This window comes from Salvelinus fontinalis, chromosome 23 (genome assembly GCF_029448725.1).
Source record: "Salvelinus fontinalis isolate EN_2023a chromosome 23, ASM2944872v1, whole genome shotgun sequence".
In the NCBI taxonomy this organism is placed as follows: domain Eukaryota; kingdom Metazoa; phylum Chordata; class Actinopteri; order Salmoniformes; family Salmonidae; genus Salvelinus; species Salvelinus fontinalis.
Window position 1 is genome coordinate 1914019 of NC_074687.1, and position 24251 is coordinate 1938269.

General features: G+C 48.2%; 1 protein-coding gene across 4 annotated transcripts in view; it reads left to right on the forward strand.

Moving 5' to 3' along the window:
* Positions 1–1155: 1155 nt before the first annotated feature.
* LOC129820685 (abl interactor 2-like) overlaps positions 1156–24251 on the forward strand; it is a 57952-nt gene continuing 34856 nt past the window's right edge. For all 4 annotated transcript variants that reach the window (XM_055877531.1, XM_055877535.1, XM_055877532.1 and 1 more), the window contains exon 1: positions 1156–1408. In XM_055877531.1, the coding sequence (XP_055733506.1) occupies positions 1292–1408 (117 nt within the window). In that variant the 5' untranslated portion in view covers positions 1156–1291. The remainder of the gene's footprint in view (positions 1409–24251) is intronic.

Here is a 24251-nt window from a genome sequence, read left to right on the forward strand (position 1 = left end):
TTACTGTCTATTATCTATCCTTTACCCCTACCTACAGTATACTGCTGTTACTGTCTATTATCTATCCTTTACCCCTACCTACAGTATACTGCTGTTACTGTCTATTATCTAGCCTGTTGTCTGGTCTCTTTACCCCTTGACATGGTGCAGGAGCAGATCGGGTTGATGGAGTGGAATGTGGTAGTGGGTTTTTAATGAGTGTACATGGTGCAGGAGCAGATAGGGTTATTAATGTAGTGGAATGTGGTAGTGGGTTTTTAATGAGTGTACATGGTGCAGGAGCAGATCGGGTTGATGGAGTGGAATGTGGTAGTGGGTTTTTAATGAGTGTACATGGTGCAGGAGCAGATAGGGTTATTAATGTAGTGGAATGTGGTAGTGGTTTTTAATGAGTGTACATGGTGCAGGAGCAGATAGGGTTATTAATGTAGTGGAATGTGGTAGTGGGTTTTTAATGAGTGTACATGGTGCAGGAGCAGATAGGGTTATTAATGTAGTGGAATGTGGTAGTGGGTTTTTAATGAGTGTACATGGTGCAGGAGCAGATAGGGTTATTAATGTAGTGGAATGTGGTAGTGGGTTTTTAATGAGTGTACATGGTGCAGGAGCAGATAGGGTTATTAATGTAGTGGAATGTGGTAGTGGGTTTTTAATGAGTGTACATGGTGCAGGAGCAGATAGGGTTATTAATGTAGTGGAATGTGGTAGTGGGTTTTTAATGAGTGTACATGGTGCAGGAGCAGATAGGGTTATTAATGTAGTGGAATGTGGTAGTGGGTTTTTAATGAGTGTACATGGTGCAGGAGCAGATAGGGTTATTAATGTAGTGGAATGTGGTAGTGGGTTTTTAATGAGTGTACATGGTGCAGGAGCAGATAGGGTTATTAATGTAGTGGAATGTGGTAGTGGGTTTTTAATGAGTGTACATGGTGCAGGAGCAGATAGGGTTATTAATGTAGTGGAATGTGGTAGTGGGTTTTTAATGAGTGTAGGGTTCGTTGGAAGGGTGTTTGTATGTTTTTATATAGGTATTATTTTGTAGTTATCCCCTCTTTTGTATCACAAAGTATAATATATTTATATTCTAGTCCAGTTGGAGGCGATAATGGACAATATTGGATGCCAACCGCCGTTAAACTCCCCGAAGAAGAAGAAGAAGAAGCAGCAGATGAAGAGGAGCAACTCAGGGTGCCCAAAACTTTTTGGAGAAACGTCAGAATCTGAAGTCATATTGGTCAAGTCGTGAGATCTTGTGGCCAGAACCGCATCAGTGTAGTATAGTAATGTAAAGATGGCGGAGCTACAAATGCTTTTGAAAGAAGACATTCCAGCAGGTCGGAGGGCGTTACTTGATAGTTTTAGGAATCTCGAAACAGTTGCGGAATACTGCGAAAGCAACTATGTGCAGGTAAGAATATCATATTTAAGAAAACTGTCGGTCATGTGCGCTGCTCAAAACTCAGCGAATGGCAAGCTAAGCGGTGGTAACGTTAACTAGTCTACTTACCGTAGACAGACGCACTGTTTCGACCAGGCTCGTTGCCACACCAGTTTGCTTGTTTGTTCTGTTAATGTAGTTTAAAAAAAAATATATATATATATATATACCTACGACTACTCGTGGCTAATATTTGCAGTATGTTAGTTATGTGTGCTACGGATAACGTGTGTATGTCAACATTGCTTACACGTTGGCGTGGGTGGCGAGTCCAATGCAAAGTATTTGAGAATGGACCGTGTTGGCGTTGCTAGTTGGTGCCAGCAGTGGGTTTGACCACTCCACTCACAGATACAAGATCACAGTAACCTGATCATTTCCCGACACAGCTTTAATCGTCTCTAGTTAGTTTAATTCTGTTGTCCGCCAATGCGAGATATTTGGCCGCAGAATAAACTGCAATCGGGTGATGTGTGATCAAATCTGTCATATTATACTCAGTCTATGGACATTCCTCTCACATCACACCGTTGTATGGAGCATTTCACACACACACGGGGATGATCTCAGTTGCAGACTCCTCGCGTCCTCTCTCCTCTTAATTCAAACCAAAGGGGTTTATTGGCATGGGAAACGTGTTGCATTGCCAAAGCAAGTGAAATAAACAAAAGTGAAAAGACGAAACATCAAAAAAAAACATTAACAGTAAATATTGCGCTCAAAAAGGTAAAACAATATATAGACATTTCAAGTGTTATCAGCTATGTGCTGTGTTTTAGCAATGTGCAAATAGTCCCATGAATAGTACGGGAAGATACATTAACAGATACATATTTGTGGTATATACAATGTTGTTTATGCTCCTGGTTGCCCTGTTTCCAAGGCAACGGACACCAAATCTTGCTGCTGTGATGGCACACTGCGGTATTTCGCCTAACAGATATGGGAGTTTATCAATGTTTGATTTGTTTTCAAATTCTTTGTAGGTCTGTGAGAAATATGTGTCTCTAATATGGTCATACATTTGGCAGGAGGTTAGGAAGTGCAGCTCATTTTCCACCTCATTTTGTGGGCAGTGTGCACATGGGCAGACCTGGCTCTGAACAGAAGACTGGCTATGGCGTCCTCTCTCAATAGCAAGGCTATGCTCACTGAGTCTGTACATAGTCAAAGCTTTTCTTAGGTTTGGTTCAGTCACAGTGGTCAGGTATTCTGCTACTGTGTACTCTCTGTTTAGGGCCAGATAGTTCCAATTTGCTCTGTATTTTTGGTTGATTCTTTCCACTGTCAAGTCGTTTTTACTTTTTCATAATTTGGTTGCTGTCCTGGGGTCTGTTTGTGAACAGAGCCCTAGAACCAGCTGGCTGAGGGGCATCTTCTTTAGGTTAATCTCCGAGTAGTTGAGGGCTCAGTGGTGGAATGTTGGAATCGATTCCTTTTTAGGTTTGTTTGTAGAATTGAACAGCTCTTTTTTGGGATTTTGATAACTGGCGGGTAAAGTCCTAATTCTGCTCTGCATGGATTGTTTGGGGTTTTATGTTGTATACAAAGCATTTATATATTTTTAAATTTAACTTGGCAAGTCAGTTAATTAAGAACAAATTCTTATTTACAATGACTGCCTACATTGGCCAAACCCGGACGACGCTGGGCCAATTGTGCGCCGCCCTATGGGACTCCCAATCACGGCCGGTTGTGATACAGCCTGGAATCGAACCAGGGTGTGTGTAGTGACACCTCTAGCACTGAGATGCAGTGCCTTAGACCGCTGTGCCACTCGGGTGCCCAAGTATATTTTTGCAGAATTCTGCAGTCTCAATTGGGTGTTTGTCCCATTTTATGAATTTTTGGTTGGTGAGTGGACTCCAGACCTCACAACTGCCGTGTCTTTACTATGGATTAAGTGATTTATGACATGCTATTTTATCAAATAAATTCTCTGTAATTAATATTACCTGATTAAACTAATGATGTAAATGTAATTAACTAGGAAGTCGGGGCACCACGGAAGAATGTTTGTAGAGCTGTTGTCTTCCGAATAAACTCTTAAAGACCTGGTAATATTTTATAGCAGTCAATTTTTAATTGTCACCTTATTTCAGTCTCATCTGAACGTCGTAAAATTCTTGGTTATCTTCACAAACCCTGGCTAAAAAGTTGAATCAGAAATACAACATTGGGTTTAATTATGTATTTACTAAATACCTAAATAATCACACAGGATTACATATACACAGAATGAATTATACCTTGATACTAATGATGTCATAAAGGAATGGATCATACATTGATTCCAAATGATGTCATAAAGGAAAACGTCCCTAGCGGACGGAACAGATATGACGGCTGGTTACACAAAGAAAGGGGGTTGGGTTTGAATGAAAGCGCGGGAAGACTGAGGAACAAAAGGGATTGGGTCTCTATCGGACCTTATGAAGCTATGCTATCGTAACTACAGAATCGTATGCATTTTAAATAAGCTCCCATTCGGAAAAGGAAAATGCAATAAATATTTACTCTGAGTTGAGCTGCGCTTCGATAGATTGGTCAAAGATGGAAGGCTGGGTTGCCCAGCAGAGATCTCCCTTGTCCTTTGGATAATATTTCTGGGCTGATACGTTGTAGTCTGTCGTCTTGTGGTAGAACGGATACGTTGTAGTCTGTCGTCTTGTGGTAGAACGGATACGTTGTAGTCTGTCGTCTTGTGGTAGAACGGATACGTTGTAGTCTGTCGTCTTGTGGTAGAATGGATACGTTGTAGTCTGTCGTCTTGTGGTAGAATGGATACGTTGTAGTCTGTCGTCTTGTGGTAGAATGGATACGTTGTAGTCTGTCGTCTTGTGGTAGAATGGATACGTTGTAGTCTTGTGGTAGAACGGATACGTTGTAGTCTGTCGTCTTGTGGTAGAACGGATACGTTGTAGTACCCTGTCTTTCTGAAGAGATTGTTCGTCCTTTCCTAGGCCACGCAAGTTTACAGCTGCTGCTGCTAACTCGACGTCTAGGATGTATCACTTCTTTAGTGAATAAGAGTTCAAAGTTCATACCAAGTTGCCATACTATAACCTCATGCTATATTCTGGCTGGTATAGTCGAAATTCATCCTTCCAGCGTGGCGATCGTCACCTCCACGTTGAAATTCACCCTTCTAAACATATGGACATCCGTCCTCACGTCATCGGGATGTTAATTTCGTTAGTTTGTAGTCGTTCAACCATTCGCAACCAGAGCTCACGCTGAGGTTGGCTTGGTTCGTCGTGAGTCACGGGGGCTCTTACAGAAATGGACAAAAGGCCTATTCACGTGGGCGTGGCCACTTGAGCATATTTCCCTTATGAAAACTATTCTCTCATTTAAAAAAACTAAAATTACATTTAATCTTTTCACAAATAGTTTAATATTTCAACATTTTAAATTGCACAACAATTCCATGTGAATCTGATACCCGGAATGTGTCGACTTTCCAAGATACAGTTTATGTCGTCCTATCATCAGTAATAATGTCTCAGACGCCAACTCATCTGACATCATATTCTTTAAGTACCAACGGACACTTTCAACTGGTTGGATCACATACAGATTGTTCAGTTCCCTTTTGATGTTACAATACACTCTCTATGTTAACAAAGGGCTTTGCAAGAATCCATTCTGTAGAGTGGAGAGAAAACGGGGGAAAGGTATTTATGGGGGGGGGGGGGTCATAAACCTCCCCCAACAGGGCAACGTCATGTCACAACCATAGAGGGTAATGGGTTCTATAACTGATTTAATAATTTTAGCCAGATCCTCATTGGGATGTTGAGTTTTTTTCTGTTCTTTTTGATGGCATAGAAGACCCTTCAGATTCTAGTAGGGTGAGGCCGGGTGCTGTAGACTGTTCTAGTAGGGTGAGGCCGGGTGCTGCAGACTGTTCTAGTAGGGTGAGGCCGGGTGCTGTAGACTGTTCTAGTAGGGTGAGGCCGGGTGCTGCAGACTGTTCTAGTAGGGTGAGGCCGGGTGCTGCAGACTGTTCTAGTAGGGTGAGGCCGGGTGCTGTAGACTATTCTAGTACCTTCTCCAATTCATTGATATATTGAAGCGGGTGGGGCTCAAGCTGCGTCCACGTCTCACCCAACAGCCCAGAGGAAAGAAATCTGTGTGTTTTATTCCAATTTCAACGGCACACTTTTTGTTTGTGTACATGGATTTTATAATGTCGTATGTTTTTCCCCCAACAGCTTTCCATCAATTTGTATAGCAGACCCTCATGCCAAATTGAGTCAACAGCTTTCTTGAAATCAACAAAACATGAAGACTTTGCTTTTGTTTGTTTATGTAACGGGTATAGCTTCCGTCCCTCTCCTCGCCAATACCTGGGCTCGAACCAGGGACCCTCTGCACACATAGACAACTGTCACCCACGAAGCATCGTTACCCATCCCTTCACAAAAGCCATGGCCCTTGCAGGGCAAGGGGAACAACTACTTCAAGGTCTCAGAGCGAGTGACGTCACCGATTGAAACGCTATTAGCTCGCACTCCGCTAACTAGCTAGCCATTTCACATCGGTTGCATCTATAAGGGTGTGCAGATTGTATACGTGGTCTGTCGTACGTTATTTTCGTAATAATTAAATTTGACATTTGCTCAGGATATTGTTTTCACTGAGGAAATGTTGGAGTCTGCTGTTGATGATACTGCAGAGGATTTTTCTGAAATTGCTGTTGACGCAGATTCCACTGTAATAATTATTAGGGCCAAATCTCTCAAAACCCATTGGCTGAAAAAGCCAAAGTCCCCTCTGACCTTCTCCTCCAGTGGGTTTTGAGAAGGACGTGAGGAGAGAGTACAAACGAGGATTGAGATTCTACTAGGAGCATCAGTCACAACAACCGAGGGAACATTAGTTTTATATTGGATTTTCCTCCCCTGATTCAGAACATATAATTGTCATGACACACTGCTATGAGACTCCATGAGTAAGCAACTCGCCGGTGTGCTGCAATCCTGTACTGATAGTGCAGTCTGGTAGACTTTAGCCTGGTTTGGGCTGATAGCTGAAAACAGTCTGGTAGACTTTAGCCTGGTTTGGGCTGATAGCTGAAAACAGTCTGGTAGACTTTAGCCTGGTTTGGGCTGATAGCTGAAAACAGTCTGGTAGACTTTAGCCTAGTTTGGGCTGATAGCTGAAAACAGTCTGGTAGACTTTAGCCTGGTTTGGGCTGATAGCTGAAAACAGTCTGGTAGACTTTAGCCTAGTTTGGGCTGATAGCTGAAAACAGTCTGGTAGACTTTAGCCTAGTTTGGGCTGATAGCTGAAACAGTCTGGTAGACTTTAGCCTAGTTTGGGCTGATAGCTGAAACAGTCTGGTAGACTTTAGCCTAGTTTGGGCTGATAGCTGAAAACAGTCTGGTAGACTTTAGCCTAGTTTGGGCTGATAGCTGAAAACAGTCTGGTAGACTTTAGCCTAGTTTGGGCTGATAGCTGAAAACAGTCTGGTAGACTTTAGCCTAGTTTGGGCTGATAGCTGAAAACAGTCTGGTAGACTTTAGCCTAGTTTGGGCTGATAGCTGAAAACAGTCTGGTAGACTTTAGCCTAGTTTGGGCTGATAGCTGAAAACAGTCTGGTAGACTTTAGCCTAGTTTGGGCTGATAGCTGAAACAGTCTGGTAGACTTTAGCCTGGTTTGGGCTGATAGCTGAAAACAGTCTGGTAGACTTTAGCCTGGTTTGGGCTGATAGAGAAAAGTAGGCTGGCTACACCGGACAAAAGTAGGCTGGCTACACCGGAGAAAAGTAGGCTGGCTACACCGGAGAAAAGTAGACTGGCTACACCGGAGAAAAGTAGGCTGGCTACACCGGAGAAAAGTAGACTGGCTACACCGGAGAAAAGTAGACTGGCTACACCGGAGAAAAGTAGGCTGGCTACACCGGAGAAAAGTAGGCTGGCTACACCGGAGAAAAGTAGGCTGGCTACACCGGAGAAAAGTAGACTGGCTACACCGGAGAAAAGTAGGCTGGCTACACCGGAGAACAGTAGACTGGCTACACCGGGGAATAGTAGGCTGGCTACACCGGAGAACAGTAGACTGGCTACACCGGAGAACAGTAGGCTGGCTACACCGGAGAACAGTAGACTGGCTACACCGGAGAAAAGTAGGCTGGCTACACCGGAGAACAGTAGACTGGCTACACCGGAGAAAAGTAGGCTGGCTACACCGGAGAACAGTAGACTGGCTACACCGGAGAAAAGTAGGCTGGCTACACCGGAGAACAGTAGACTGGCTACACCGGAGAACAGTAGGCTGGCTACACCGGAGAACAGTAGACTGGCTACACCGGAGAACAGTAGGCTGGCTACACCGGAGAACAGTAGGCTGGCTACACCGGAGAAAAGTAGACTGGCTACACCGGAGAAAAGTAGGCTGGCTACACCGGAGAAAAGTAGGCTGGCTACACCGGAGAAAAGTAGGCTGGCTACACCGGAGAGAAGTAGACTGGCTACACCGGGGAATAGTAGGCTGGCTACACCGGAGAAAAGTAGGCTGGCTACACCGGAGAGAAGTAGGCTGGCTACACCGGAGAACAGTAGGCTGGCTACACCGGGAGAAAAGTAGGCTGGCTACACCGGAGAAAAGTAGGCTGGCTACACCGGAGAAAAGTAGACTGGCTACACCGGAGAACAGTAGACTGGCTACACCGGAGAACAGTAGGCTGGCTACACCGGAGAACAGTAGACTGGCTACACCGGAGAAAAGTAGGCTGGCTACACCGGAGAAAAGTAGGCTGGCTACACCGGAGAACAGTAGGCTGGCTACACCGGAGAACAGTAGACTGGCTACACCGGAGAGAAGTAGGCTGGCTACACCGGAGAACAGTAGGCTGGCTACACCGGGAGAAAAGTAGACTGGCTACACCGGAGAGAAGTAGACTGGCTACACCGGGGAATAGTAGGCTGGCTACACAGAGAGAAAAGTAGGCTGGCCACACCGGAGAATAGTAGGCTGGCTACACCGGAGAACAGTAGACTGGCTACACCGGAGAGAAGTAGGCTGGCTACACCGGAGAACAGTAGGCTGGCTACACCGGAGAACAGTAGACTGGCTACACCGGAGAACAGTAGACTGGCTACACCGGAGAACAGTAGACTGGCTACACCGGAGAATAGTAGGCTGGCTACACCGGAGAAAAGTAGGCTGGCTACACCGGAGAAAAGTAGGCTGGCTACACCGGAGAAAAGTAGGCTGGCTACACCGGAGAAAAGTAGACTGGCTACACCGGAGAAAAGTAGGCTGGCTACACCGGAGAACAGTAGGCTGGCTACACCGGGAGAAAAGTAGACTGGCTACACCGGGGAATAGTAGGCTGGCTACACCGGAGAACAGTAGACTGGCTACACCGGAGAGAAGTAGGCTGGCTACACCGGAGAACAGTAGGCTGGCTACACCGGAGAACAGTAGACTGGCTACACCGGAGAAAAGTAGGCTGGCTACACCGGAGAACAGTAGGCTGGCTACACCGGAGAAAAGTAGACTGGCTACACCGGAGAAAAGTAGGCTGGCTACACCGGAGAAAAGTAGACTGGCTACACCGGAGAAAAGTAGGCTGGCTACACCGGAGAAAAGTAGGCTGGCTACACCGGAGAAAAGTAGGCTGGCTACACCGGAGAAAAGTAGACTGGCTACACCGGAGAAAAGTAGGCTGGCTACACCGGAGAACAGTAGACTGGCTACACCGGAGAACAGTAGGCTGGCTACACCGGAGAAAAGTAGGCTGGCTACACCGGAGAAAAGTAGACTGGCTACACCGGAGAAAAGTAGGCTGGCTACACCGGAGAACAGTAGACTGGCTACACCGGAGAACAGTAGGCTGGCTACACCGGAGAAAAGTAGGCTGGCTACACCGGAGAACAGTAGGCTGGCTACACCGGAGAGAAGTAGGCTGGCTACACCGGAGAACAGTAGACTGGCTACACCGGAGAACAGTAGACTGGCTACACCGGAGAACAGTAGACTGGCTACACCGGAGAACAGTAGGCTGGCTACACCGGAGAATAGTAGGCTGGCTACACCGGAGAGAAGTAGGCTGGCTACACCGGAGAACAGTAGGCTGGCTACACCGGAGAACAGTAGGCTGGCTACACCGGAGAACAGTAGACTGGCTACACCGGAGAACAGTAGGCTGGCTACACCGGAGAACAGTAGACTGGCTACACCGGAGAACAGTAGGCTGGCTACACCGGAGAACAGTAGACTGGCTACACCGGAGAGAAGTAGGCTGGCTACACCGGAGAACAGTAGGCTGGCTACACCGGAGAACAGTAGACTGGCTACACCGGAGAACAGTAGGCTGGCTACACCGGAGAAAAGTAGACTGGCTACACCGGAGAACAGTAGACTGGCTACACCGGAGAGAAGTAGGCTGGCTACACCGGAGAAAAGTACCGGAGAAAAGTAGCTCCACATCAGAGCTGTCTGCTGATAGGATGATGGAGAACAGTAGCTCCACATCAGTCTGAGCGCTGTCTGCTGATACAACACCCCGTCATGAATTCTCATCTGAGTGGAGAAATGCAACGGAAGCACAACATTAGTCTGAGGCCGAGCAGAAATTACAATCAGAAACGTTTTAGAGCATAAGATGTTTGTTATGCGTTTTTTTTTTTTTTTTTTTGCTGCTTGAAAAACGCACAATTCTTCATTTAACGCGACCCCCAAAGGTTAACTTTCTAGTTATCTAAGTAAGTGGCCGAATGAAGAAGGTGACGGGGGCATCATTGTGTTAGCTTTCTGCCATGTTTCAGAAGTCAAAGCCCATTTGGATGAGGTATCTGTACAGCTGTCACTGCTATCTTAATTTCCTGTTTTTCTCAGTTCTCCGCCTGTCTGCTCCTCCCCCTCTTCTCCAAGCAGGCAGGCCCGTTGCCCTTGCGACTCCAGACTCCACACAGACGCCGTTCTTCCTTCAGACAAGCATGAGTCAACTCTTGTTTGTTTGCAGAATGTCTCTTGTTCATATTCTTTTGTAATTGTGTACTCACCAAAAATGACATTAGGTAACTCCTACCTATATAAGGGGTCCTGTCTTCCTGGTCTTATCCTGGTCTTATCACTGTCATCAGAGTAGTCCGGTGGGGTCCTGTCTTCCTGGTCTTATCACTGTCACCAGAGTAGTCCAGTGGGGTCCTGTCTTCCTGGTCTTATCACTGTCACCAGAGTAGTCCAGTGAGGTCCTGTCTTCCTGGTCTTATCAATTCACAACCTCTCTTTCGCCATCGCTATCCGGCTTGGATTCTCTGTCGACACGACCACGTCTGGTTTGCAGACGTGCCCTCAACCGGCCTCCGTCTGAGCAGACCCCCTTCGTCTGAGCAGACCACCCCCCCCGGGCTACTAACTTTAAACGCGTGCTAGCTTAGTGGAGGCCTCACTACTCCATCTACGGCTGCCCCCTGGACACTATGATCACTTGGCTACATAGCTGATGCCTGCTTGACTGTCCATTAATTCACGGTACTCCATTCTGTTTATTTGTGTTTTATCTGTCGGCTCTGTGCCTTAACTCAGGATCTGTGTGTAGTTAATCCGACCCTCTCTGCCCAGTCGTCGCCATTTTTACCTTCTGTTGCTGTGTTAGCTGACTAGCTGCTGTTATCTCACCTGTTGTTTTAGCTAGCTCTCCCAATCATGACCTGCAATCACTTTATGCCTTATTGTATGTCTCTCTCAAATATCAATATGCCTTGCATACTGTTGTTCAGGCTAGTTATCATTGTTTTGGTTTGCAATGGACCCCGTAGTTCCACTCTCCGTACCTCTGATACCTCCTTTGTCCCACCCCCCACACATGCGGTGACCTCACCCATTGAGACCAGCATGTCCAGAGATACAAACTCTCTTATCATCACCCAGTGCCTGGGCTTGCCTCCGCTGTACCCGTGCCCCACCATACCCTGGTCTGCACATTATGCCCAGAATCTATTCTACCACGCCCATAAATCTGCTCCTTTTATTCCTTGTCCCCAACGCTCTAGACGACCAGTTTTGATAGCCTTTAGCCGCACCCTCATCCTACTACTCCTCTGTTCCTCGGGTGATGTGGAGGTAAACCCAGGCCCTGCATGTCCCCAGTCACCCTCATTTGTTGACTTCTGTGATCGAAAAAGCCTTGGCCTCATGCATGTCAACATCAGAAGCCTCCTCCCTAAGTTTGCCTTACTCACCGCTTTAGCACACTCTGCCAACCCTGATGTCCTTGCCGTGTCTGAATCGTGGCTTAGGAAGGCCACCAAAAACTCTGAGATTTCCATACCCAACTATAACACTTTCCGTCAAGATAGAACTGCCAAAGGGGGAGGAGTTGCAATCTACTGCAGAGATAGCCTGCAAAGTTCTGTCATACTTTCCAAGTCTATGCCCAAACAGTTCGAACTTCTAATTTTAAAAATTAATCTCTCCAGAAATAAGTCCCTCACTGTTGCCGCCTGCTACCGACCCCCCTCAGCTCCCAGCTGTGCCCTGGACACCATCTGTGAATTGATCGCTCCCCATCTAGCTTCAGAGTTTGTTCTGTTAGGTGACCTAAACTGGGATATGCTTAACACCCCGGCAGTCCTACAATCTAAGCTTGATGCCCTCAATCTCACACAAATCATCAAGGAACCCACCAGGTACAACCCTAAATCCGTAAACATGGGCACCCTAATAGACATTATCCTGACCAACTTGCCCTCCAAATACACCTCTGCTGTCTTCAATCAAGATCTCAGCGATCACTGCCTCATTGCCTGTATCCGCCACGGGTCCACGGTCAAACGACCACCCCTCATCACTGTCAAACGCTCCCTGAAACACTTCTGCGAGCAGGCCTTTCTAATCGACCTGGCCCGGGTACCCTGGAAGGATATTGACCTCATCCCGTCAGTTGAGGATGCCTGGTCATTCTTTAAAAGTTACTTCCTCACCATATTAGACAAGCATGCTCCGTTCAAAAAATGCAGAACCAAGAACAGATATAGCCCTTGGTTCACTCCAGACCTGACTGCCCTCGACCAGCACAAAAACATCCTGTGGCGAACTGCAATAGCATCGAAGAGCCCCCGTGATATGCAACTGTTCAGGGAAGTCAGGAACCAATACACGCAGTCAGTCAGGAAAGCAAAGGCCAGCTTTTTCAAGCAGAAATTTGCATCCTGTAGCTCTAACTCCAAAAAGTTCTGGGATACTGTAAAGTCCATGGAAAACAAGAGCACCTCCTCCCAGCTGCCCACTGCACTGAGGCTAGATAACACGGTCACCACTGATAAGTCCGTGATAATCGAAAACTTCAACAAACATTTCTCAATGGCTGGCCATGACTTCCACCTGGCGACTCCAACCTTGGCCAACAGCCCCGCCCCCCCCGCTGCTACTCGCCCAAGCCTCCCCAGCTTCTCCTTTACCCATATCCAGATAGCAGATGTTCTGAAAGAGCTGGAAAACCTGGACCCATACAAATCAGCTGGGCTTGACAATCTGGACCCCCTATTTCTGAAACTGTCCGCCGCCATTGTCGCACCCCCTATTACCAGCCTGTTCAACCTCTCCTTCGTATCATCTGAGATCCCCAAGGATTGGAAAGCTGCCGCTGTCATCCCCCTCTTCAAAGGGGGAGACACCCTGGACCCAAACTGTTACAGACCTATATCCATCCTGCCCTGCCTAGCTAAGGTCTTCGAAAGCCAAGTCAACAAACAGATCACTGACCATCTCGAATCCCACCGTACCTTCTCCGCTGTGCAATCCGGTTTCCGAGCCGGTCACGGGTGCACCTCAGCCACGCTCAAGGTACTAAACGATATCATAACCGCCATCGATAAAAGACATTACTGTGCAGCCGTCTTCATCGACCTGGCCAAGGCTTTCGACTCTGTCAATCACCATATTCTTATCGGCAGACTCAATAGCCTCGGTTTTTCTAATGACTGCCTTGCCTGGTTCACCAACTACTTTGCAGACAGAGTTCAGTGTGTCAAATCGGAGGGCATGTTGTCCGGTCCTCTGGCAGTCTCTATGGGGGTACCACAGGGTTCAATTCTCGGGCCGACTCTTTTCTCTGTATACATCAATGATGTTGCTCTTGCTGCGGGCGATTCCCTGATCCACCTCTACGCAGACGACACCATTCTGTATACTTCCGGCCCTTCTTTTGACACTGTGTTAACTAACCTCCAGACGAGCTTCAATGCCATACAACACTCCTTCCGTGGCCTCCAACTGCTCTTAAACGCTAGTAAAACCAAATGCATGCTTTTCAACCGTTCGCTGCCTGCACCCGCACGCCCGACTAGCATCACCACCCTGGACGGTTCCGACCTAGAATATGTGGACATCTATAAGTACCTAGGTGTCTGGCTAGACTGCAAACTCTCCTTCCAGACTCATATCAAACATCTCCAATCCAAAATCAAATCTAGAGTCGGCTTTCTATTCCGGAACAAAGCCTCCTTCACTCACGCCGCCAAACTTACCCTAGTAAAACTGACTATCCTACCGATCCTCGACTTCGGCGATGTCATCTACAAAATAGCTTCCAATACTCTACTCGGCAAACTGGATGCAGTTTATCACAGTGCCATCCGTTTTGTTACTAAAGCATCTTATACGACCCACCACTGCGACCTGTATGCCCTAGTCGGCTGGCCCTCGCTACATGTTCGTCGTCAGACCCACTGGCTCCAGGTCATCTACAAGGCTATGCTAGGTAAAGTGCCGCCTTATCTCAGTTCACTGGTCACGATGGCTACACCCACCCGTAGCACGCGCTCCAGCAGGTGTATCTCACTGATCATCCCTAAAGCCAAAACCTCATTTGGACGCCTTTCCTTCCAGTTCTCTGCTGCCTGCGACTGGAACGAATTGCAAAAATCTCTGAAGTTGGAGACTTTTATCTCCCTCAACAACTTTAAAAATCTGCTATCCGAGCAGCTAACCGATCGCTGCAGCTGTACATAGTCCATCTGTAAACTACCCACCCAATTTACCTACCTCACCCCCATACTGCTTTTATTTATTTACTTTTCTGCTCTTTTGCACACCAGTATCTCTTCTTGCACATGATCATCTGATGATTTATCACTCCAGTGTTAATCTGCTAAATTGTAATTATTCGATTTATTGCCTACCTCATGCCTTTTGCACACATTGTATATAGATTCTCTCTTTTCTACCATGTTATTGACTTGTCTATTGTTTACTCCATGTGTAACTCTGTGTTGTTGTCTGTTCACACTGCTATGCTTTATCTTGGCCAGGTCGCAGTTGCAAATGAGAACTTGTTCTCAACTAGCCTACCTGGTTAAATAAAGGTGAAATAAATAAAAATAAAATAAAAATCACTGTCACCAGAGTAGTCCGGTGGGGTCCTGTCTTCCTGGTCTTATCCTGGTCTTATCACTATCACCAGAGTAGTCCAGTGGGGTCCTGTCTTCCTGGTCTTATCACTGTCACCAGAGTAGTCTAGTGGGGTCCTGTCTTCCTGGTCTTATCACTGTCACCAGAGTAGTCCAGTGAGGTCCTGTCTTCCTGGTCTTATCCTGGTCTTATCACTGTCACCAGAGTAGTCCAGTGGGGTCCTGTCTTCCTGGTCTTATCACTGTCACCAGAGTAGTCCAGTGGGGTCCTGTCTTCCTGGTCTTATCACTGTCACTAGAGTAGTCCAGTGGGGTCCTGTCTTCCTGGTCTTATCACTGTCACTAGAGTAGTCCAGTGGGTCCTGTCTTCCTGGTCTTATCCTGGTCTTATCACTGTCACCAGAGTAGTCCAGTGGGGTCCTGTCTTCCTGGTCTTATCACTGTCACCAGAGTAGTCCAGTGGGTCCTGTCTTCCTGGTCTTATCCTGGTCTTATCACGGTCACCAGAGTAGTCCAGTGGGGTCCTGTCTTCCTGGTCTTATCACTGTCACTAGAGTAGTCCAGTGGGGTCCTGTCTTCCTGGTCTTATCACTGTCACCAGAGTAGTCCAGTGGGGTCCTTTCTTCCTGGTCTTATCACTGTCACCAGAGTAGTCCAGTGGGGTCCTTTCTTCCTGGTCTTATCACTGTCACCAGAGTAGTCCAGTGGGGTCCTGTCTTCCTGGTCTTATCACTGTCACCAGAGTAGTCCAGTGAGGTCCTGTCTTCCTGGTCTTATCACTGTCACCAGAGTAGTCCAGTGGGGGTCCTGTCTTCCTGGTCTTATCCTGGTCTTATCACTGTCACCAGAGTAGTCCAGTGGGGTCCTGTCTTCCTGGTCTTATCACTGTCACTAGAGTAGTCCAGTGGGGTCCTGTCTTCCTGGTCTTATCACTGTCACCAGAGTAGTCCAGTGGGGTCCTGTCTTCCTGGTCTTATCACTGTCACTAGAGTAGTCCAGTGGGGTCCTGTCTTCCTGGTCTTATCACTGTCACCAGAGTAGTCCAGTGGGTCCTGTCTTCCTGGTCTTATCACTGTCACCAGAGTAGTCCGGTGGGGTCCTGTCTTCCTGGTCTTATCACTGTCACCAGAGTAGTACAGTGGGGTCCTGTCTTCCTGGTCTTATCACTGTCACTAGAGTAGTCCAGTGGGGTCCTGTCTTCCTGGTCTTATCACTGTCACCAGAGTAGTCCAGTGGGGTCCTGTCTTCCTGGTCTTACCCCCTCTCTCCATAGCCCTGGTGTCTATATCCAGTAAACCCCCTCTCTCCATAGCCCTGGTGTCTATATCCAGTAAACCCCCTCTCTCCATAGCCCTGGTGTCTGGTCAGGGAGGGAGGTGGGAAGGCTTTGCTTCCTCTCCAGCTTGGGGGGCAAAGAGGGGTCTCCACATTTCTACTTTACTCCTACTCTCCACGGCGTCTGGTTTGAGGGTTTCCTCTCCAGCTTGGGGGGCGAAGAGGGGTCTCCACATTTCTACTTTACTCCTACTCTCCACGGCGTCTGGTTTGAGGGTTTCCTCTCCAGCTCGGCTAGAAGGAGGGCTCCTCTCAACCTCTACATCTGTTTTCGGTTACCTCCCACCGGAGACTCCCACAGGTAATTGAAACCGGGCTGACTTGCTGTTGGGATGCTGGGAAACAGGGACGGGGGTGTGGGGGTTGAGATCGGAGAGGAGCTGGTGTAGAGGTGTGGTATCTCTGCTCAGTGTTTGTGTGGTTGGTAACCAGGGAAACCACAGTGCAACAGAACCCTAGATAGTTAGGCGTAGTACGTCTAATGGCACCCTATATTCTATGTAGTGCACTATATAGGGAATAGGGCTCTGGTCTATAGTAGTGCACTATAGGGAATAGGGTTCTGGTCTATAGTAGTGCACTATATAGGGAATAGGGCTCTGGTCTATAGTAGTGCACTATATAGGGAATAGGGCTCTGGTCTATAGTAGTGCACTATATAGGGTATAGGGCTCTGGTCTAAAGTAGTGCACTATATAGGGAATAGGGCTCTGGTCTATAGTAGTGCACTATATAGGGAATAGGGCCCTGGTCTATAGTAGTGCACTATATAGGGAATAGGGCTCTGGTCTATAGTAGTGCACTATATAGGGAATAGGGCTCTGGTCTATAGTAGTACCACTATATAGGGAATAGGGCCCTGGTCTATAGTAGTGCACTATATAGGGAATAGGGCTCTGGTCTATAGTAGTGCACTATATAGGGAATAGGGCTCTGGTCTATAGTAGTGTTCTATATAGGGAATAGGGCTCTGGTCTATAGTAGTGCACTATATAGGGAATAGGGCTCTGGTCTATAGTAGTGCACTATATAGGGAATAGGGCTCTGGTCTATAGTAGTGCACTATATAGGGAATAGGGCTCTGGTCTAAAGTAGTGCACTATATAGGGAATAGGGCTCTGGTCTAAAGTAGTGCACTATATAGGGAATAGGGCTCTGGTCTATAGTAGTGCTCTATATAGGGAATAGGGCTCTGGTCTATAGTAGTGCACTATATAGGGAATAGGGCTCTGGTCTATAGTAGTGCACTATATAGGGAATAGGGCTCTGGTCTATAGTAGTGCACTATATAGGGAATAGGGCTCTGGTCTAAAGTAGTGCACTATATAGGGAATAGGGCTCTGGTCTAAAGTAGAGTATTATATAGGGAATAGGGCTCTGGTCTAAAGTAGAGTATTATATAGGGAATAGGGTGCCATTTGGGATACACTGTGTTTGATGCATATCTGATACACAGTGGGGATCTAAATGACAGAAATATACAGCACAGTAAAGGTGTGTCTTCCTGTCTACCCCTAGTCGCTTCCTCCCGTCTACCCCTAGTCGCTTCCTCCCGTCTACCCCTAGTCGCTTCCTCCCGTCTACCCCTAGTCGCTTCCTCCCGTCTACCCCTAGTCGCTTCCTCCCGTCTACCCTTAGTCGCTTCCTCCCGTCTACCCCTAGTCGCTTCCTCCCGTCTACCCCTAGTCGCTTCCTCCCGTCTACCCCTAGTCGCTTCCTCCCGTCTACCCCTAGTCGCTTCCTCCCGTCTACCCCTAGTCGCTTCCTCCCGTCTACCCCTAGTCGCTTCCTCCCGTCTACCCCTAGTCGCTTCCTCCCGTCTACCCCTAGTCGCTTCCTCCCGTCTACCCCTAGTCGCTTCCTCCCGTCTACCCCTAGTCGCTTCCTCCCGTCTACCCCTAGTCGCTTCCTCCCGTCTACCCCTAGTCGCTTCCTCCCGTCTACCCCTAGTCGCTTCCTCCCGTCTACCCCTAGTCGCTTCCTCCCGTCTACCCCTAGTCGCTTCCTCCCGTCTACCCCTAGTCGTTTCCACCCGTCTGCCCCTAGTCGCTTCCTCCCGTCTGCCCCTAGTCGCTTCCTCCCGTCTGCCCCTAGTCGCTTCCTCCCGTCTGCCCCTAGTCGCTTCCTCCCGTCTGCCCCTAGTCGCTTCCTCCCCTCTGCCCCTAGTCGCTTCCTCCCGTCTGCCCCTAGTCGCTTCCTCCCGTCTGCCCCTAGTCGCTTCCTCCCGTCTGCCCCTAGTCGCTTCCTCCCGTCTGCCCCTAGTCGCTTCCTCCCGTCTGCCCTTAGTCGCTTCCTCCCGTCTGCCCTTAGTCGCTTCCTCCCGTCTGCCCTTAGTCGCTTCCTCCCGTCTGCCCTTAGTCGCTTCCTCCCGTCTGCCCTTAGTCGCTTCCTCCCGTCTGCCCGTAGTCGCTTCCTCCCGTCTGCCCGTAGTCGCTTCCTCCCGTCTGCCCGTAGTCGCTTCCTCCCGTCTGCCCGTAGTCGCTTCCTCCCCTCTGCCCTTAGTCGCTTCCTCCCGTCTGCCCGTAGTCGCTTCCTCCCGTCTGCCCGTAGTCGCTTCCTCCCGTCTGCCCTTAGTCGCTTCCTCCCGTCTGCCCGTAGTCGCTTCCTCCCGTCTGCCCGTAGTCGCTTCCTCCCGTCTGCCCGTAGTCGCTTCCTCCCGTCTGCCCCTAGTCGCTTCCTCCCGTCTGCCCTTAGTCGCTTCCTCCCGTCTGCCCGTAGTCGCTTCCTCCCGTCTGCCCGTAGTCGCTTCCTCCCGTCTGCCCGTAGTCGCTTCCTCCCGTCTGCCCCTAGTCGCTTCCTCCCGTCTGCCCCTAGTCGCTTCCTCCCGTCTGCCCCTAGTCGCTTCCTCCCGTCTGCCCCTAGTCGCTTCCTCCCGTCTGCCCCTAGTCGCTTCCTCCCGTCTGCCCTTAGTCGCTTCCTCCCGTCTGCCCTTAGTCGCTTCCTCCCGTCTGCCCTTAGTCGCTTCCTCCCGTCTGCCCTTAGTCGCTTCCTCCCGTCTGCCCTTAGTCGCTTCCTCCCGTCTGCCCTTAGTCGCTTCCTCCCGTCTGCCCTTAGTCGCTTCCTCCCGTCTGCCCTTAGTCGCTTCCTCCCGTCTGCCCTTAGTCGCTTCCTCCCGTCTGCCCTTAGTCGCTTCCTCCCGTCTGCCCTTAGTCGCTTCCTCCCGTCTGCCCTTAGTCGCTTCCTCCCGTCTGCCCTTAGTCGCTTCCTCCCGTCTGCCCTTAGTCGCTTCCTCCCGTCTGCCCTTAGTCGCTTCCTCCCGTCTGCCCGTAGTCGCTTCCTCCCGTCTGCCCCTAGTCGCTTCCTCCCGTCTGCCCGTAGTCGCTTCCTCCCGTCTGCCCGTAGTCGCTTCCTCCCGTCTGCCCGTAGTCGCTTCCTCCCGTCTACCCTTGGTCGTGTCCTTCTTGTATTTTTAAGTAGGCTCTGAGACATGTTTGTCTTGTAAACCAAGTCCTCAGTAAAGCCCTTTTTTCCCAACAAAAGGGTTTTATTACAAACAGAAATACTCCTGTTTCATCAGCTGTCTGGGTGGCTGACGATCCCGCAGGTAAAGAAGCCGGATGTGGAGCTCCTGGGCTGGCCTGGTTACACGTAATCTATGGTTTTAAGGCCGGCAGGACTGCCAAATTCTGTAAAATGATGTTGGAGGCGACTTATGGTAGAGAAATTAACATTAAATTCTCTGGCAACAGTTCTGGTGGACATTCCTACAGTCAGCATGCCAATTCCACACTCCCTCAAAACTTGAGACATCTGTGGCATTGTGTTTTGTGACAAAACTGCACATTTTAGTGGCCTTGTTATTGTCCCCAGCACAAGGCGCACCTGTGTAATGATCATGCTGTTTAATCAGCTTCTTGATATGCCACACCTGTCAGGTGGATGGATTATCTCGGTCAAGGAGAAATGACTAACAGGAAACACATTTTAGCACAACATTTTTTATGGGAATTGAACATTTCTGGGACTTTTTATTTAATTTCAGCTACATGTTGCTGTTTAAAAAAAATATTTTTGTTGATTTATATTGAACTATTTAGCAGTCGTATGACTTGGGGTATGAATGCGCTGCTCCCCCTCTCCCTCCGGACAAGTATCCCTAGTAGAAATACTTATGAGGAGCATACTAGTTTATATTGATTGAACTGTAAATACCATTTGCCCTTGTGTCTTCAGTGTTAATACCTTTATTAGGGGTGAAGAGTGGAGGTTGTTTTACTTACCCAGCTCATTACCCAGCTCATTACCCAGCTCATTACCCAGCTCATTACCCAACCACGCTGATTCATTGGTCTGTGTGTTGACTTAATGAGGGCAGGTAGGGGAGATGGCGAAAGAGGGAGAGCTGGAGAGGAGAGAGAGAGAGAGAGGGCCTTGCTCCGACAGCACATCCCTCAGGGTTAAAGCCTGTACTGAGATCAGGCTGAGAGGAGGAGGACAGCTCAGGGTTAAAGCCTGTACTGAGATCAGGCTGAGAGGAGGACAGCTCAGGGTTAAAGCCTGTACTGAGATCAGGCTGAGAGGAGGAGGACAGCTCAGGGTTGAAGCCTGTACTGAGATCAGGCTGAGAGGAGGAGGACAGCTCAGGGTTAAAGCCTGTACTGAGATCAGGCTGAGAGGAGGAGGACAGCTCAGGGTTAAAGCCTGTACTGAGATCAGGCTGAGAGGAGGAGGACAGCTCAGGGTTAAAGCCTGTACTGAGATCAGGTTGAGAGGAGGAGGACAGCTCAGGGTTAAAGCCTGTACTGAGATCAGGCTGAGAGGAGGAGGACAGCTCAGGGTTAAAGCCTGTACTGAGATCAGGCTGAGAGGAGGAGGACAGCTCAGGGTTAAAGCCTGTACTGAGATCAGGTTGAGAGGAGGAGGACAGCTCAGGGTTAAAGCCTGTACTGAGATCAGGTTGAGAGGAGGAGGACAGCTCAGGGTTAAAGCCTGTACTGAGATCAGGCTGAGAGGAGGAGGACAGCTCAGGGTTAAAGCCTGTACTGAGATCAGGCTGAGAGGAGGAGGACAGCTCAGGGTTAAAGCCTGTACTGAGATCAGGCTGAGAGCAGGAGGACAGCTCAGGGTTAAAGCCTGTACTGAGATCAGGCTGAGAGGAGAACAGCTCAGGGTTAAAGCCTGTACTGGGATCAGGCTGAGAGGAGGAGGACAGCTCAGGGTTAAAGCCTGTACTGAGATCAGGTTGAGAGGAGGAGAACAGCTCAGGGTTGAAGCCTGTACTGAGATCAGGCTGAGAGGAGGAGGACAGCTCAGGGTTAAAGCCTGTACTGAGATCAGGCTGAGAGGAGGAGAACAGCTCAGGGTTAAAGCCTGTACTGAGATCAGGTTGAGAGGAGAACAGCTCAGGGTTAAAGCCTGTACTGAGATCAGGTTGAGAGGAGGAGGACAGCTCAGGGTTAAAGCCTGTACTGAGATCAGGCTGAGAGGAGGAGGACAGCTCAGGGTTGAAGCCTGTACTGAGATCAGGCTGAGAGGAGGACAGCTCAGGGTTAAAGCCTGTACTGAGATCAGGTTGAGAGGAGGAGGACAGCTCAGGGTTAAAGCCTGTACTGAGATCAGGTTGAGAGGAGGAGGACAGCTCAGGGTTAAAGCCTGTACTGAGATCAGGTTGAGAGGAGGAGGACAGCTCAGGGTTAAAGCCTGTACTGAGATCAGGCTGAGAGGAGGAGGACAGCTCAGGGTTAAAGCCTGTACTGAGATCAGGCTGAGAGGAGGAGGACAGCTCAGGGTTAAAGCCTGTACTGAGATCAGGCTGAGAGGAGGACAGCTCAGGGTTAAAGCCTGTACTGAGATCAGGCTGAGAGGAGGAGGACAGCTCAGGGTTAAAGCCTGTACTGAGATCAGGCTGAGAGGAGGAGGACAGCTCAGGGTTAAAGCCTGTACTGAGATCAGGCTGAGAGGAGGACAGCTCAGGGTTAAAGCCTGTACTGAGATCAGGCTGAGAGGAGGAGAACAGCTCAGGGTTAAAGCCTGTACTGAGATCAGGCTGAGAGGAGGAGGACAGCTCAGGGTTAAAGCCTGTACTGAGATCAGGCTGAGAGGAGGAGGACAGCTCAGGGTTGAAGTAGGGCTGTGACGGTAATTGAATGACCGTGTAACTGACGGTTATGACCTACAAGTCACTCTAAAACTCGATTCTTTGGTCCTGAAAGGTGAATTTAGGGCTCTGATAAACAATGTGAAAACTACACTTGTTTTGATGGTGTATTTGTTTCTAAAAGTCATTTATTTAAAGTGTTGTAACTGAAATTGTTGCTCACAATGCTTGAACTGTTCTCAGGGCACCAATGGGTTTCCCTTATTAAAGAACGGATTATAACAAATTATAAAGAACGGATTATAACAAATTATAAAGAACGGATTATAACAAATTATAAACAGGAGCTTAGTGTTCCTTTAGGAAGTTGGGATTTTAATTATCACGCGTTAAGGAATGGGGTTTATTATAAAGCTTTTGCTGCTTGGTACAATTCTCACAATGGATCTAATATGGAGTTGATTAATGAGGGGCTTGTACTGCTAAGATCACAGCTGTGGAGTGTTAGAGACGGACCAGGAAATCAGGAAACAGTCTCCATTTACCTCTTTTCACTGACTGGCACTGTTCTCTCTCTCTCAAGTCAATGGGCTTTATTGGCCAAAACAAGCTAAATAGATCATTTGTTTATTAACTGTACACTCACAAGTTCCAAAGGACTAGAGACATTTCAAATGTCGTGTGTGTATATACAGTGTTGTAATGATGGGCCGACTCTTTTCTCTGTATATATCAATGATGTCGCTCTTGCTGCTGGTGATTCTTTGATCCACCTCTACGCAGACGACACCATTCTGTTATACATCTGGCCCTTCTTTGGACACTGTGTTAACAAACCTCCAAACGAGCTTCAATGCCGTACAACACTCCTTCCGTGGCCTCCAACTGCTCTTAAAACGCTAGTAAAACTAAATGCATGCTTTTCAACCGATCGCTGCCCGCACCTGCCCACCCGTCCAGCATCACTACTCTGGACGGTTCTGACCTAGAATATGTGGACAACTAGAAATACCTAGGTGTCTGGTTAGACTGTAAACTCTCCTTCCAGACTCACATTAAGAATCTCCAATCCAAAATTACACCTATTTCGCAACAAAGCCTCCTTCACTCTTTCTGCCAAACATACCCTAGTAAAACTGACCATCCTACCGATCCTCGACTTCGATGATGTCATTTACAAAATAGCCTCCAACACTCTACTCAGCAAACTGGATGTAGTCTATCACAGGGCCATCTGTCACCAAAGCCCCATATACTACCCACCACTGCGACCTGTACGCTCTAGTCGGCTGGCCCTCGCTACATATTCGTCGCCAGACCCACTGGCTCCAGGTCATCTATAAGTCTTTGCTTGGTAAAGCCCCGCCTTATCTCAGCTCACTGGTCCCCATAGCAACACCCACCTGTAGCACGCGCTCCAGCAGGTATATCTCACTGGTCACCCCCAAAGCCAATTCCTACTTTGGCCGCCTTTCCTTCCAGTTCTCTGCTGCCAATGACTGGAACGAATTGCAAAAATCCCTGAAGTTGGAGACTCATATCTCCCTCACTAACTTTAAGCATCCGCTGTCAGAGCAGCTTACCGATCACTGTACCTGTACACAGCCCATCTGTAAATAGCACACCCAACTACCTCATCCTCATATTATTACTTACCCTCTTGCTCTTTTGCACCCCAGTATCTCTACTTGCACATCATCATCTGCACATCTATCACTTCAGTGTTAATGCTCAATTGTAATTATTTTCTCCTCTAGGGCCTGTTTATTGCCTTCCTCCCTACTCTTCTACATTTGCACACACTGTACATAGATTTGTTCTATTGTGTTATTGACTGTACGTCTCTGGCTCTATGTTTGTGGTTGGACAGGTTTCTCCATTTCTTTCTTAGGATTTTACATTCTTCATCAAACCATTTGTCATTGTTGTTCATTTTCTTTTTTCATTTTTCTATTTGACATTTTTAGATTTGACAGGGAAGCTGAGAGGTCAAATATACTGTTTAGGTTTTCTACTGCCAAGTTTACACCTTCACTATTACAGTGGAACGTTTTGTCCAGGAAGTTGTCTAAA